Consider the following 17763-nt stretch of genomic DNA (forward strand, 5'->3'; position numbering starts at 1 on the left):
ACAGCACGTCCCCCCTGCTACGCTGATGTTTGCTGTCTACACAACCTGCTATATTTATGCTTCTCGCCTATCTTTCTCCATTCAAATATAAGCTCTTTGAGAGCATGAACTCAACTTTACTCATTGCTGTCTTCAGTGCCTAGGACAGTGCTTCACAGAAAATAGGGTGCAAGGAGTATTAGTTCCAAGGAGGGAGAGAGGGAGGGAAGATGAATGCTATGCTGGTGAGGCTGCAGGGAACCAGGTCCATTGATGCAAACTTCACTGTACTCTATACCAAGAATTTTTGATGAACAATTTAAAATGATAGACCAAAATCTAGAAATTACTTATGACTTTTTGTAAGTCTTATTTCATTATTTATTTATACCATGAATAACAAATCGAAATTTAATTTTTAACAGTTATAACAACTAAATTTGTGGAATACTTTCAATTTTAGATTTTGTAAAATCTTAGATTTTTACAATTTAAAAAATTAATTCCCAATATCACACCATCTACAAAAAACATATGAAAGATGGATGAATAATCTCAATGTAAAATTATAAATATATTAGCAGGAAATCAATGAGAACATATGCATAATCTTAAGTAGGGTAAGTTTTTTTTTAATGAAGCCCGAATGAAGCCAATAAGAACAAAATAATTTTACTAAAAATGTTCACAAAAGATGACCAAAATAATTTGTAGTAAAATACAAAAAGCAAATTCAGATAAGGTTAAAATATATGGCACACAAAACTTCCTGAAGATCAATAGAAAAAGATCAATAAAAATTTTTGAAGAGGCCAAGATTACATATAAGAGAATACACAGAAGAAATGCAAATGTTCAGTAAACATAAAGATGGTTTACCTTACTCAAAACTAAGGAAATTAAAATTATACACAGTGAGATATTTCACATTCATCAAACTGCAAACCATGAAAAGAATGAGATATTCAATGATGTCTATGATAGGGAGAAACGAACAGTCTCACATACTCAGGAGGGTAAATTATGGAGGAAGATTCCGTATTAAAACTAAATTTTTAGAATTTATATTACAAAAACCACCCACATATGCACAAAGTTTATATACAAGAATGTCCAATGCAAAACTGCTTGAAACAGTAGAACATAGAAAACAAACCTCACTCAACAGAGAAGAATTTAACACATTATGGGGTATCTATCGGACAGAAGGGCACACGATCTGTAAACAAATGAGGAGACCTAGATGTACTGATATGGAAAGATGATCAACATATATCATATTTTTTTAATTTGCAAAAGATTAAAATTTTATTTCTATTTTAAAAATAATAGTAACAGGCAGGGCATGGTGGCTCAAGCCTGTAATCCTGGCACTTTGGGGGGCCAAGGAGGGAGGGTCCCCTGAGGTCAGGAGTTCAAGACCAGCCTGGCCAACAAGGTGAAACCCCATCTCTACTAAAAATACAAAAATTAGCTGGGCGTGGTGGCAGGCGCCTGTAATCCCAGCTACATAGGAGACTGAGGCAGGAGAATCACTTGAACCCAGGAGGCAGAGGTTGCAGTGAGCCAAGATTGTGCCACTGCACTCCAGCCTGGGCAACAGAGCAAGGGTCAGTCTCGAAAAATTTTAAAATAAAAATAATAGTAACAATATTATATATATTTAGATGAATTTAAAAATTTGGAAAAATTTGTGTCAAATTTTTAATAATGGGTGTCTATGTGAGATGATATTGCAACAGATACTCATCTCTACTTAACATGCTTCCAGAAGGCATACTTTTTTGTTTGTTTGTTTGTTTGTTTTTGAGATGGAGTCTCACTCTGTCACCAGGCTGGAGTGCAGTGGTACAATCTCGGCTCACTGCAACCTCCGCCTCCCGGGTTCAAGCGATTCTCCTGCCTCAGCCTCCCAGGTAGCTGGGACTACAGGTGCATGCCACCACACCCAGCTAATTTTTTTTTTTTTTTAGACAGAGTCTTGCTCTGTAACCCAGGCTGGAGTGCAATGGCATGATCTCAGCTCACTGCAACCTCTGCCTCCTGGGTTCAAGTGATTCTCCTGCCTCAGCCTCCCGAGTAGCTGGGATTACAGGTGCCCGCCATCTCGCCCAGCTAATTTTTGTATTTTTTGTAGAGACGGGGTTTCACCATGTTGGCCAGGCTGGTCTCAAACTCCTGACCTCAGGTGATCCTCCTGCCTCAGCCTCCCAAAGTGCTAGGATTACAGGCGTGAGCCACTGCGCCAGCCAATTTTTGTATTTTTAGTAGAGATAGGGTTTCACTATGTTGACCAGGATGATCTCGATCTCTTGACCTTGCGATCTGCCCGCCTCGGCCTCCCAAAGTGCTGGGATTGCAGGCGTGAGCCACCGTGCCCGGCCAGGCATACATTTTGTGTAACAAGTTTGAATGACTAGCTTTCAGAAGAAAGAAGTCGGGGGAAAAACGTATTATTTTATATAATCATCCTACTATTTATAGATAAGGCAATGCGGGGCTCAGAGCATCTGAGAGACCTGTTCAAGGCAGGAAGTAGAGATCCATCCCCTCTAATTTCAAATCCTTTCTTCCCTCCACAAAATCAAGGTACCCTGCCACAGTTATTTGCTATGTCCCTACCACGTGCCAGTCATCTGAGAGACTTACTTAAAAGGGGAGACACAGAAAAGACACTGCCTATAACATACCTGTAAAGACTGAGAACAAGAGGGAAGAATGGCGTGAACCCCATGTGCTGCAGGCTTGCCACACATCAGGCACACAGTTTCTTACTGGAATCCTCCCTACAGCCCGATAAGGAGGCCCGCTTTATAAAGATTCTATAACTCGCCCAACATGGCAGAGCTGGGATTCCAACACGAGGCAGTCAGCCTCCAAAACCCAGGTCCTCCACCTCTGGGCCCTCCTGCATCCTGCTGGTCAGGCCGAGGCCCCCCCAGTGACTAGGGGCCTGATGCAGCCATGAACAACACCAAGCTCGTTCTTTCTTCTCATCTGCCTGAGTCCCTCACCTGCAAAATGGGGCAACACGTTCTCTAGCCCACACTCCCTAGCATGTCAAATGTACAAGGACAGGCGCTGAAGTCTCCCCTGAGCCTCTGAGGGGGACTGAGGGACTAGCTCACTTTGCAGAGGGTCACTGTAAGTTCTGAAAAGTGGCAACACCTTTTGCTTCCTAAGGAAGCAAAGGGGTCACAGGGAGAGCAGGGTGTCTAGCAAGGCGCCTGGCACTAGTGTGTGCTCAATAATCATCCAGTTCCTTTATACACTGAGATGACAGTGCCTCAACACCTACATGCACAGGGCTGACCGGGCCACACCGAGGAAGGAAGAATGCTAACAGCCTGGTCAATGGGGCCCTAAGTGTAATGGATAATTAATGCTTTTGTGAAAAGACGACGCTGCTCTTGGGCACCTGCTCAGCCGGTAAGGGCCAGATGGAGTTCAAGCCCATCAAGCCCACCACAGCCGCAGCGGCTGGGTTCCACTCTGACCGCGACCCTGCCTCTCCATGCACTCCTTCAGGAACCTGTCTGTACTGGGGCTCCAAACTTCTCCCTTCTCCAGCACTGCACTTCCTGTCAAGCCACTCCTGACCCTAAGGGAAGGAAAGTGTACTCCCCAGTCATCTAAACAAACAACTCAACTCCCACTGTAGGTCCTCCGGCTGGTCAACGCAAATCTAGTTGTTCTCTCTCCAAAGCTCCTGCCACACGTCATTCACACTGCAGCGTTTCTTCAACAATTCGATTGACCACTGACTGCTTACTTCACCTGCTGCTGCCCAAAGAGTCACAGAGTGGCTGCCTTCAGACAGCTGACCATAGGTGAAAGGGAGGCCAACAAAGGCTTCAGGACCCGCTGAGGTCAGTGAGGTCCTTCGGGAGTGCTGGGGCCAGCTGCTGCAAAGCCGCCTGTGTTTGCAAGACTGGCTCATCCCTTTGTCCCTAGAACCTGACACACAACAGAAGTGCACACACACAAGGAAAATGACAACCACCAATTTTCAATTATCTGCCTTGTGTCAGGCACTGTTTATAATTTTTCAGACACTTTATAGGCGGTTTTTAAACACACAGTTTTACAACCCTGCACAGTCGGTGTTATCTCCTTTTCAAGATGAAGGAAAAATGATGTTTAGAGAAATGTGAATGGCTTGCTCAAAACCACAGTGCCAATGAGCAGGAGAATCAACACTGGAAATCAGATACAGGCGCATGGGGCTCTCACTCCTGGTGTGCACTGCAATTCTAAATTCTTGTTAAATTTAAAACCAATCTAATAAGTAAACATAGCAACTGGAAAAAGATCTACCATGATAAAACTCCATAGTGCCCCTTCCAGGGAGGAGCTGTCCCCATCACACAGGGAAAGTGACGCAGGCCTCGGTGGCAGGGTGTCTATCAATAATGTCATAACGATTACACCCCACGCCCTGCTCAGAGGAGTGTATTTTCCACATAGATCAGAGTAGAAATGTCTAAGAGTGGATCATTTATTGTAACAGGCTAGAAAGAAATTGCTCCTCAGGAGAGAGAGAGGCTCGGCACTCAGACAGGGATGGTCCAGCCTAATCCATTTCCATCTCGTCCCTAACAAGGTTACCAGGCAGCTCTGTGTAAAAAGCAAATCTCAAAGGTAATTGATCTTTTAAATAAAAGTCAGCTGAGACCTATGTACTCCCTGGAGGGAGAACAGTAAAATAAATAATAATAATAATGAGAATTCTACCTATCTATATTGTGCTTTGGCATTTAGAAAAAACTGCCCCCTCTGTTATTTAAATGGATTCTCTTATCACCCTGGTGAGGTGAGCAGAGCTAAGAGGCTCACTCTCCCCCTAGGGAGGGCAGAGACCAAGCTGCAGCAGAGAAACACACTCCTCCAAAGATACGGCTCCTACAAAGGGTGTGTTCAGCGGCAGAAAAGACACCAGAGCCCAGGACTCCAGGCTCCCAGGTCAGAGCAAGTGTGGCAGCAAGCTTTGGTCTGGGTGTCCCCAAGGCCACAGTTCAGATTGCCTCCCTTCCACTCACGAATGCGCAGGACAAGGTGAGAATGTAACACCCCCAGATAGGAATGCCAACGTCAGAGGGTTCTCGGGAGTGTGCATGGGATGCCCAACGCAACACCCAGGGCATGCCCTGGAGTCTAGCAGGCCGTGAATAAATAGGACTGCTCTTCCTTCGCATGCTCTCATATAGAAAACCATCATTTTAAAAAATATCAATAAGAAAAACTGCAGAAATTATCAATATCAGTGAGAGGAGCAGACAAACAGACTACCCCAGGAGTAAATAACTCACATCCATTTGTATTTTGGTTTCACAATAGAGTATATGATTCATGTTATGCCAGCAGTAAAGTAGTCTTTTGACATATATTTGGCTTCTATTTGCACTAAAATTAGTCTGAATCTCTGTGCAGGCTCGCACTGACATGTATGTGGCCATCTTCATTGTCCATGCTGCAGTGGCCTGGAAGCCAGGACATCTAGATGCCAGCCCTGTCACCTGCAAGCTGGATGAACCTGAGCAAATCAGAAAACTCCCCGGGCCTCGTTTGTGATGCAAATGTGTTGAAATGGGCCATCTCTGGGGATGCATATAACTCTAACATGGCATGATGCCAGAGCAAAAATCTTCACCTGTGAGCAAAATGAAAAGTAATGAATTCACAATACACCATGCATCACGTAACTTCAATAAACTGCAAAGGCCAAGAGCCGAAAATGCATACTAATTCTGTTGTATTCCAGGCCTTGCAATTTACACAGGTCCCTATTAAGAAAAATAGAATTTAGCACTTTGGGAGGCCGAGGTGGGTGGATCACTTGAGGTCAGGAGTTAAGAGTCCAGCCTGGGCAACTTGGTGAAACCCTGTCTCTACTAAAAATGAAAAAAAAAAAAAAAAAAATTAGCCAGGCACGGTGTCTCATGCCTGTAGTCCCAGCTACTCAGGAGGCTGAGGCAGGAGAATCACTTGAACCTGGGAGGCAGAGGCTGCGGTGAGCTGAGGTCGTTCCACTGCTCTCCAGCCCGAGCAAAAGAAAAGAAAAATAGAACTTAAATATATATATAAACGGGGTCATCCCTTTTCTACAAAAAAAACACCTGAATGAATAGAGTCTTGGTGTTTTACATCCTGTCATTCCTAAGTCTTCACCGGCTGCCAACCGTGGGGCAAGGTACTGGGTCCTGGGAGGCAGAGGTTAACCACCTGGCTCCATGTTCCACAGAGCTCAAAATCTAGTGGCAGAACCAGAAACCCAACATTAACACTTCTCCTGTTCCTCCCACTATGGGTGGTGAAATTCTTCTTTCTTCAAGAATTAGTACAATGTTTCATTTTTGTGTGATGCCTTTCCAGATCTCCCCAGTAAAAATTAGGTGCTCTCTCCAATGTATATATCATTTTCGTACATGAAATGTTAAATCAAGGTTAAAATTTACATACAATGAAATACACAAATCTGAAGTGTATACTAGTCTGATTATTTGTCTGCAACCCTATAACCCACACCCCTATCAATATATGCAACATTTCATCAAGTCAGAAAGATATTTTCTCTTCCCTTTAGGGTGACCAACCGTCCTGGTTTGTACTGAGGACTTTCCCAGGGTGAGGGAATTTCAGAGCTAAAATCTAGAAAATCCCAGGCAAACCGGACAGTTGCTAACCCTAATCCCTTCCCAGTCAATTCCTGCCCCACGACACCTTAACCCAGAGTCAACCACTGGTTAGATTTCTTGTATCATAAAACAGGTTTTCCTGTTCTAGAAAGGTGTACACATGGAGTCACACAGTATGTTTCTTTTATGACGCGATTCCTTTGACCAGCATCATAACTTTGTGCTGACCCCGTTTTGTCGCATGTACCAGCAGCTTTTATTTCTGAGGAGTATTCCATTGTGTGGCGGCACCCCACATTGTTTATTCATTTACCTGTTGATGGGCATTTGGGGTTGTTTCCAGTTTGGAGTTATTAGGAATAAAGCTGTTATGAAAATACTTGTAAGAGTCTCTTTGTGGATGTGGACTTATATTTCTCTTGAGAAAATACCTAGGAATGAATTGCTGGATCACCGGGAAGGAATATGTTTTAATTCATGAGGAACTGCCTGACTGATTTTCTAAAGTGGCTACACCAGTTTACACTCCCAGAAGCAGTTTATGTGAATTCTGGCTGTTTCACATTCTCCCTAACATTTGGTGTTCTGTTTTTTTAATTTTAGCCATTCTAGTGGGTATATAGTAGTATCTAACTGGGGTTTTAATTTGCATTTCTCTAATGATTAATAATGTTGAACACTTTTCAGAGATAACAGGTCATTTGAGAAATATCTGTTCAAATCTTCTATTTATCACCCTTCTAGAATTGTACAACTTCATCAATAAGATACAAGATGTTTGTTACATAAATATGTTACAATTTTTTTAAATCTTAGAATGTAGTTTGTCTTTTAATGAGCTGAAGTTTTTAATTTTGATGAAATTCGTCCTATCAACTCTTAGTTTTATGGTTAGCAGTTTCCGGCCCCATCTAAGAAAATATTTGCCCCCAAATCAAGAAGATACTCTGCTACATTTTCTTTGAGAAGGCTTGCAGTTAAAGGTTTTACTTTTAGGCCTAAAATTCATCTCCAGTGAATTCTTGGGCAGATGTGATGTATGGGTGAAGGGTTGTTTTTATTCCCCCACATAGACGTCCAGTTGTTCCAGCATCTTTTATTAAAAAGACTTTTCTTTCTCCATGAAATTGGTTTTGCATCTTGTTAAAAATCAGCTGATGAGATACAATTGGAACTATTTCTGGACTATTATGGTCCATTGATCTCTTTGTCTGTCTTTACACCAAGAACATACTCTCTTGATTACTACAGCTTTACATTGTCTTAAAATCATACGGTGTAAGTCCTCCAACTTTGTTCTTTTTTGTCAAGTTATTTGTCTATTCTAGGTCTGTTCAATTTCAAAATAATTTTATAATTCCACTAAACAAAAATCCTGCTAGGATTTTGATTGAATTGCATTCAACTTACAATCAGTTTGGGGAAAACCACTGTCTTAAGAAAACTAATTCTTCCAATCACTAAGCATGGTATACTTTTTTTTTGATACAGAGTCTCGCTCTGTTGCCCAGGCTGGAAGTGCAGTGGTACAATCTCGGCTCACTACAACTTCCACCTCCTGGGTTCAGGTGATTCTCCTGCCTCAGCCTCCCAAGTAGCTGGGACTACAGGCACCCACCACCACACCCAGCTAATTTTTCTATTTTTAGTAGAGAGTGGGTTTCACCATACTGGCCAGGCTGGTCTTGAACTCCTGACGTTGTGATCCACCTGCCTCGGCCTCTCGAAGTGCTGGGATTACAGGCATGAACCACCGTGCCCGGCCACCTCTCTAATTATTTAAGTCTTCTTTCATTTCTCTTTATCATGTTTTGTCACTTTCTAAGTAGGGATAAGATTTGTAGAAATGTTTTCCTAAGTGTTTTATGATTTTGCTTCTACTGCATACATTATTTTTTAAATTTCATTTTCAAATTGTTAGTTGCTGGTATATAGAAACATAAGTGATTTTTTTTTTTGAGATGGAGTCTCACTCTGTCGCCCAGGCTGGAGTGCAGTGGTGTGATCTTGGCTCACTGCAAGCTCCACCTCCCAGGTTCACGCCATTCTCCTGCCTCAGCCTCCCAAGTAGCTGGGACTACAGGCGTCACCACCACGCCCGGCTAATTTTGTTTTTGTATTTTTAGTAGAGATGAGGTTTCACCGTGTTAGCCAGGATGGTCTCGATCTCCTGACCTTGTGATCTGCCCACCTAAGCCTCCCAAAGTGCTGGGATTACAGGCGTGAGCCACCGTGCCTGGCCACATAAGTGATTTTTAAATATTGAGTGGCATCCTGCAATCTTGCTAAATTGACTTATTATTTCTAATAATTTCTTTGGTGTGGCAGATTTCTTACAATATTTATGTACATAATCATACGTACCATACAAAGACAGACATGTGACTAATAATAATTTTACTTCATTTCCTATTTTAATACCCTTATTTTCTTTCCTTATTGCTCTGATTAGGACTGCCAGAAAAATAATGAATACAGTGGAAACATGCCTTGTTCTTATTCTTAGAAAAAAAGTCATCAGACTTTCACCTCTAAGTATAACATTAACTATGGGGTTTTTTGTAGATGGCCTTTGTCAGACTGAGGAAGTTCTCTTCTAATCCTAGTGTACCGAGTGTTTCTGGCATAATTAAGTGTTGACTTTTGTCAAATAATGTTTCTTTATCAACTGATATAATCATATGATCTTTCTCCTTTATTCTGCTAACGTGATAAATTCTAATGACTGATTTTTCAATGGTAAAACAACCTCATACTTCTGAGTAAAACCTGAATTGTTCATGCTGTTTTGTCCCTTTCATGTATCACTGAAGTTGATTTGATTTTTTGTTTTCATATTTCACATGTGTATACATGAGGTTATTGCTCTACGGTTTTCTTTTCTCATAATGTCTCTGTCTGGGTTTGGCATCAAGGTGATGTTGGTATCATAAAATGGAAGTTGGGAAGTATTTCCTCCTTATTTTCTGAAAAAGTTTTTGTAAAGGTGATATTATTTCTTTCTTTAAAAAGCCTCATATATTTCAGAGTGGAGCCATCTGGGCCTAAAGTTTGGTTTGTGGGAAGTTTTTAATTAAGAATTCAAAATCTTTAACTGATGTGTGACTATTTATTTTTTCTGTTTCTTTTTCTTGTGTCAATTTTAGTAATTTGTGTCTTTTTTTTTTTTTTCTGAGACAGAATCTCGCTATGTCACCTAGGCTGGAGTGCAGTGGTGCAATCTTGGCTCACTGCAATCTCTGCCTCATGGGTTCAAGTGATTCTCATGCCTCAGCCTTCCCAGTGGCTGGAATTACAGGCATGCACCACGTGCCCAGCTAATTTTTCTATGTTTACTAGAGACGAGGTTTCGCCATGTTGGTCAAGCCAGTTTCAAACTCCTGACCTCAGGTGATCCGCCCGCCACGGCCTCCCAAAGGGCTAGGATTATAGGTGTGAGCCACCACGCCTGGCCATCATTTTTCTTTTTTTTAAGAGACAGGCACCTTCTCTGCCACCCAGGCTGGGGTACAGTGGTACGATCGTAGCTCACTCAAGGTATCCTCCTGCCTCAGCCTCCTGAGTAGCTAGGACTACAGGGATGTCCCATCACACCCGGCTAATTTTTTTTAATGTTTTGTATGTTTTATGATTTTTCATAATATTATCTTATCCTTTTAATGTCTGCGGAATTAGTAGTAATGCCACCTCTTTCATTCTCGTTATTGGTTATTTGTGTTTCCACATTTTTTTCTGACCACCCTAGTTACAATTTATTAATTTTAATGTTAATCTTTTCAGAGAACCAACTATTGGTTTCACCAACTTTATGAATTTATTTGTTCATACTCTATAGCACTGATATCCACTCTTTATTATTTCTTCTGCTTACTCTAGGTACATTTTGCTCTTCCTTATCTAATAAAGAAGCAATATCACTGATTTTAAGCCATTCACCGTTTCTAATACAAACATTTACTGTATTATAAATAACAACTAGGCACTTTGGGAGGTTGAAGCAGGAGGATTGCTTGAGGCCAGGGGTTTGAGACCAGCCTGGGCAAGATAGTGAGACCCCCATCTCTACCAAAAGTTTAAAAAATAAACCAGTTGCGGTCCTCTGCACCTGTAGTTTTAGCTACCTGGGAGGCAAGGCAGGACGATCACTTGAGCCCAGGAGTTTGAGGTTACAGTGAGCTATGATGGTGCCAGTGCATTCCCACCTGGACAACGGAGTGAGATTCTATCCCCAAAAAAAAATACACATATACACACACAAAGTAGGTGGAGCTGATTAAAAGAATTGTCCAAGTTTTCTATATTGTTACTAATTTTTTTGTCTACTTATTTTACCAAATACTGAGAGATAAATGTTGAAGTTTTCAACTACGATGGTGGGGTTATCAATTTCTCCCTTCAGTATGTCAGTTTTATTTTGAAGTTATATTTGTAAACAGTTTCATTTGATCATTATGTACTTTTGATGACTTGATTTTGCTGTCATTAAAATTGGACAAAAAAAAGAGGATATAAAATTGGACAAAAAAAAGAGGACATAAAAATTGTCCTCTTTTTCTATTGAAAGTCTAACCGTTTGATATTAAGATACCCAAACCAACTAATTATTTGTGTTTACATATGTCTTTATGTCTTTTCCTTCATCTTTTTGTTTTTACATCATGCATAGTTAATGTCGATTTCCTATAAAAAGGTAGTTGGCATCTTACTTTCTTATATAGTTTGACAATCTCCATTTTTAAAGGTAGTATTAAATCTATTTACATTTAGTGTAACTCTGGATACAGTAGATTTGAGTCCTCCACATTGCCATCTGTTTCCTATTTGACTGTATGTTCCTCGTTCTTTTCTCCTCCTTTCTTGATACCTCTTCCCCTTTTTTTGGGTTAAGTATTTTTAAATATTCCATTTTATCTCTTCTGGCTTATCATCCATTCCTTAAGTGGATTGCTCCAGAGTTTACATGTATCTTTAGCTGATCACATCCTAACTTCAAAAAATATTGTAACAATTTGCATATAACACAAGAACTTCTATTTTCCCACCCATTCTTTGTGCCACTTTTTTGTTACATATTTTATTTGTATATGTGCTATACACTACAGAATGAAATGTTCTTATTTCTTTAAGTAGTCAATTAATCTTTCAAAGAAATTTTAAAAGTGAAGGAAACAAATCTTTTCTATTTATTAACTTATTTACTATTTATTAGGTTCATCACTCCTTTATATAGTTTCCGGTTTCCATTTGCTTTTATTTCTGATGGATGAGCTTATATCAGGCTAGTAAAAAACAGAAATTGTGCTCCATTTGTCTCTTAAACCAGTGATCTCTTTATATAGCACCTGAAACTTTGGAAGTGTCGGCTTAAGGAACAAATGAAACTATTTCCAATACACTCTGGTAAGTGCATTATCAGAAGTACATGTAATGTTAAGGGACCCACAGAAAGGCCAATCCACTCTGCCGAATCACACTCAGAAAAATTTTACAAAAATGGTAACATGGGTCAAGGTCAAACAGGTATTTTCCAAAAGGTTGAATAAAGGATCTTCGTTTAGAAGAGAGAACAGTGTTAGAAAAAGGTGTGTGCAGAAGCTCACTGGTGTAAGCCACCTGCACATATCCCAGCAATGGCGAGGAGCAAAGTGCCCTTTGCACAAAGTATGGGACTGGGGCAAAGGGACTGAAGGGGAAGATCTGGGCCAGATCCTTAAGCACCATGGATGTCATAGGAGGGACTCTGGACTTTATCTCATCAGCACTGGGAAAGTATGTGTCAGAGCAGTGGCACGGGCACATGTGTACTTAAAGGATGACAACGGGAAACAAGGCTGTCAGCAGAGAGACCAATGGAGCAACTCTCTCTACAGTGACAAAGGCGTGCAGTGGACTGCAGAGTCATTGGGAGACATCTCAGAAGTCCAATCCACAAGGCTTGGGGACCACTTAGACTTAGGAATAACAGAAAAGGAGAATTAGAAGACATCAAATCTCAATCCCAAGAGCAGGGAAAAGAACCATGGAAACCAAAAGAAAACGGAGCAAGGGCCACAGGCTTGGGGGCAGGATCCGCATAGTGCTTCAGCTGACCACCCACGCTTCCAAACCTCTGTGTGCAGCAAACCACAAAGCGGCATTTTTCTCATCTCAACTGTCATTGAGAACTGCAGGGGTCATGACGTGAAAACCAGATATCAATAGGGGGAAAAAAAAGACGAACTCAGTGACAACCTGTGCCGCTTCCAAGAATTATTTATGTGGGCAACGGCAGCAGGAGATGAGGGGATGAGAAAGAAACACACACCAGGTTCATGATGGAGCAAATGTAATGCTCAGAAAGGGCCTGAAATACTCTAACATCCGCAGCCATCCTGGCCAAGCCTTCCCCAGGGGCAAGTGCTTTAATGCTCTATACAAATTCAAAACAGAGGCGAGTCTTGGCAGGAAAGGCTCTTACTCTGAGGACTGAAAAGGTGACAGATGATGAAATGTGATGCTAAAAGGCCCAGCTAAACCACTAATTCTTGCTGAAGGCATTCTCCAATGGCTGGGAAGAAAAAGAGTCGTTCCTATAAACTAAAACCACACTTATTATTTAGAGCTGTATCATTTTCAAGGGATTTTATGCCAACATTAACATGGACAACAACATGCTGTCTGACACTGCAGCACACAGGGCCCACTGGAGGAGGAGGGGCTGCATGGGATCCCCCCACTGCCCCCTTCGAGGATAGACAGGTAAGCATTTAAATAATACCCATCCAGCCCACCCTACTCAGATAGGCAAGACGTAGCCGTACAGGAACATCAGGACGAGCTCGGAGGTGAAGAGCACCTGCTTCCCGAAGGCTGCTGGCACTGCGGAGGAATGGCAGCCACAGAGGGTCCCCAGCTGGCAGGAGCTTCACCTCCAGCTTCTAGATTCCACTACTCCAACGTCGCCAGAGGGGAAAGTTTTGGATGAGAAACTATCATTCTCTCACCTCAGAAAAGAATACCCTGAGTATCTCTCGCCACTTCTGGGTTTCAAGTGTACAAACTGTCCAATTTCTTTCTCCCTGAAGAAAGACTAGGTCTGGAAAGCAGGCAGGAGAGAAAGCCTTTGTATGAGAAGGGCCTCCTGGGCAGAAATGACCCGATGCCAAGATGGCTTGGAGCTCCACAAAGTGCCCATCTTATGAGGATGCCAGGAATGACGCAGAAGTGATGCTGGACTTGTCCAGGAGTCCCTAAGACACGTGCTATCCATTGAGCCCCTACTAACAGGAGAGGCAAGCCAGAATGCAACCAGGCCAGGCTGGGCGGGAAATGTGTGTGCACAGTGAGAACCACACATAGGAATGCTGCACTCATCAGCATTATTACTACAGCACGGCATGATATGTAAAGCCCATTCACTTATGACCACCTGAGAGGCAGTTCTCATGTAATACCTGGTTTCCTAATGAAAAACCTACATCCCAGAGAGGCTAAGCAACTTGGCCCAACGGCACGGATCTGATGGGATGCAGGACAAAAACACACTGAGGTCAGGATTCCAAACACAGCGCTGTTGAGACTCTAGAACAAGACTGCGGTGCAGCAGGAAGACATTTACCTGGTTGCTGGGAGAGTGCTGACTCGGGTGAAAAATACAGACGGCTCGACTTCTACATGCAGCCCCAGGGAGAGATTCCTGTAATATCCTTCAGTGTGGCCCGGGCCTCCAGAGTATTTGAAATTCAGGATAGCTTCCAGGGTCTAAAAGATGTAAAAAAAAAAAAAAAAAAAAAAACACACACACACATCAGTAACTCTCTAGTTTGATCCACCAGGAGGCAAGCGGCTTCACTTAGGAAGAGTCTGAAGATAATCCCAACCAGTCAAGTCATCAGCATTGGCCGACTCACGCCCCCGGCGGGCACCGACGCACACCCCTGGTGGGCACTGACTCACACCCCTGGCAGGCACCATCTTACACCCCCGGCGGGCACCGTCTTATACCCCCGGATGGCACTGTCTCACACCCCCGGCGGGCACCATCTTTCCTGTGATGCCCCAGAGTCTACACAATTCTCAGCCTGTACGTGCAAACAGAAAGGGCTTCCAAAACTTACTCTGTGGTTAAATATGGCTTCTTGTTTTTTTTTTGGGAGATGGAGTCTCACTGTCACCCAGGCTGGAGGCAGTGGCACAAACTCAGCTCACTGCAACCACCGCCTCCCAGGTCCAAGCAATTCTCCTGCCTCAGCCTCCCAAGTAGCTGAGATTACAGGTGGACACCACCACGCCTGGCTAATTTCTGTATTTTAGTAGATATGGGGTTTCACCATGTTGGCCAGGCTGTTCTTGAACTCCTGAACTCGGGTGATCCACCCACCTCGGCCTCCCAAGGTGCTGGGATGACAGGCATGTGGGATGACAGGCATGTGGGATGACAGGCATGTGGGATTAGACGTGTGGGATGACAGGCGTGTGGGATGACAGGCGTGTGGGATGACAGGCGTGTGGGATGACAGGCGTGTGGGATGACAGGCGTGTGGGATGACAGATGTGTGGGATGACAGGCGTGTGGGATTACAGGCGTGTGGGATTACAGGCGTGTGGGATTACAGACGTGTGGGATTACAGACGTGTGGGATGACAGGTGTAAGCCACCGCAGTGCTGGGATTACAGGTCTGAGCCACCACGGTGCTGGGATTACAGGCATGTGGGATGACAGGCGTGTGGGATGACAGGCGTGTGGGATTACAGACGTGTGGGATGACAGGCGTGTGGGATGACAGGCGTGTGGGATGACAGGCGTGTGGGATGACAGGCATGTGGGATGACAGGCGTGAGCCACTGCGCCGGCCTAAACATGTCATTTCAGAGAGAAAAACACATTTCTATGAGCATCATTCCAACATAAGATGAGGTGACAGGCGGGGGCGGAGGTGCTTCTATCCAGAAGGTAGGGTCACTTGGGCTGACAGTGAGTAAAAGCTGACAAACTCCACACTCAGGATGCTTCCTGGAACCCATCCAAGAGATGACTTCCCAGGGCAACTGAGGCATTCCAGGAGGGGAAGGGTGCTGCACAGCGGGGAATGCCCATGTGCTCTTGCTGGGGCCCAGTGGCACCCAGTGAGAGGCGAAGAACAGAGGTATGGGGAGACCCCACCCATGGGGGTGGCGCTGCACTCAGGATGGCTGGGGATGGAAGGGGAACATCACAGCTTCTCTGCAACCCTGAGTACAGGGCAACCTCAGGGGAATGTGGAGCCTGGGGGCACCCAGAGTAACCATAGCAACAAGAAATTCAACCAGGTTCCCCTCCGGACTGAAGGACCCCACCTTCCCCAGGACCGTCCTGAAGCAGCAGACACAGCAGATCCAGCACATGGACCAAATCTGACCACCGCGTTTTTGTGTGGCCTGAGAGCTAAGAACAGTTTTTACATTTTTTTACAGCTTGTAAAACAAAACAAAGCAAAGCAAAACCAGAGAAGAATACGCAACAGAGACCATATGCGGCTGGCAAAGCTTAAAATACTATGTGGACCTTTACATCAAAGATCTGTAGATAAAACCCAGAGGAAAACATAGGAACAAATCTTCATGACCTTGGATTAGGCAAAGGTTTCAGGATATGACACCAAAAGCATAAGCAAAACGCAAAAAAAAAAAAAAAGAAATCAAAGCTTCTCAACTGTTAAACAGGGACAATAATTAATATGTATCTCACTAGATTCATGCAGATTTGATGAGGAAATATAGTGACAACAAGAAGTCGCTCATCAAATAAATTCCTTTCTCCCCTGCAATCTACCCATCTGACACCCTGAGGCAACATGGCTGAATCGGAGGAAATGAGTTTTAGTCCTGTTTCTTCTAGTTTTGTTTTATATTCTTGTAACGTGGCAAAGTATGCATAACATAAAAGTTACGATTTTAACAATTCTAAGTACACAGTTCAGTGGTGTTAAGCACATTCATTCTGTTTATCAACCATCTCCATCATCCATTTCCATCCCCAGAACTATTCCATCTTCCCAAGTTGACCCTCTGAACCCATTAAACATGGACTCCCCAGTCTCCCTTCCCCTAGGCCCTGGCACCCACCGTGCTACTTTTTGTCTTCCTGAATTTGACACTCTAGGCAGCTTGCATGAGTGGAATCCTACAGTACTTGTCCTTTTGTGACTGGTGGATTTCACTCAGCATCATGTCCTCGAGAATCATCCGTGTTGAATCATGGGTCAGAATTTCCTCTTTTTAAAGACTAATATTCCATTACATGTATGTACTGCGTCTTACTCATCCATTCATCTGTCAGCGGGCACTTGGGTTGCTCCTGCCCCTAGGCTCGTGTGAATAGTGCTGCTGTGGTTGGACAATGCCGAGACCCTGCTTTCAGTTCTTTGGGGTATATGCCCAGAAGTGGAATTTCTGAATCGTATGGGTATTCTCTATGTAATTTTTTGAGGAGCCACCATATTGTTTTGCACAGTGGCTGTGCCATTTTACATTTCCACCAGTAGTTCCTGTTTTCCCACATCCTTACCACACATTTGCTATTTTCTGTTTTTGTGATAATGGCCATCCTAAGGGGCACGAAGGAATATCTCACTGTGGTTTTGATTTGCATTTCCCTGGTGACTAGTAATGTTGAGCATCTTTTTATGTGCTTATGGTCCATTTATGTATCTTCTTTGGAGAAATTTCTATTTGAGTCCTTCAGTCTCATTTTAAAAGCTCACTATTCCAAATCCCCTCTCACCACTCCTATAGGTATATTTCATGACTACATATTGACAGGTTCCCTTCAATATTTGTAATGCCAGAGAAATACCTTCACAGATTGTCTCCACCTATGTAAATATTACTACTCGACAGCCCATATAAAGCCATGCCTTTCCCCTTACTTACAAATGGCTCAAAAAAATACAGATTTTTTTTTTTAATATTCAAGGATCATATTTTGGCCTCACCAAAATCCCAAATCCTTTTTTCATTCTCTTTACTCCCAAGCACCACCCTGTCATCTCCAAAGGGTTGCTGATTTCTTGTGAACATGTCTTGGACCTCTTAAATTGCACTTGTCATCAGCAGAAGGTGAGACTCGACACACACACACTCAATAAATCTTTCTGTCAAAACTTTCAGAGTTCAACTGACTTTCATCTG

At 43.0% G+C, this 17763-nt stretch overlaps 1 protein-coding gene across 8 annotated transcripts in view; it reads right to left on the reverse strand.

The window, feature by feature from the left end:
• Nucleotides 1-17763, reverse strand: part of TRAPPC9 (trafficking protein particle complex subunit 9) — a 733440-nt gene that overhangs the window by 279027 nt on the left and 436650 nt on the right. For all 8 annotated transcript variants that reach the window (XM_054499826.2, XM_054499824.2, XM_063669112.1 and 5 more), the window contains one exon: nucleotides 14212-14354. In XM_054499826.2, the coding sequence (XP_054355801.2) occupies nucleotides 14212-14354 (143 nt within the window). The remainder of the gene's footprint in view (nucleotides 1-14211; nucleotides 14355-17763) is intronic.

This window comes from Pongo pygmaeus, chromosome 7 (assembly GCF_028885625.2).
Source record: "Pongo pygmaeus isolate AG05252 chromosome 7, NHGRI_mPonPyg2-v2.0_pri, whole genome shotgun sequence".
NCBI classification, from domain to species: domain Eukaryota; kingdom Metazoa; phylum Chordata; class Mammalia; order Primates; family Hominidae; genus Pongo; species Pongo pygmaeus.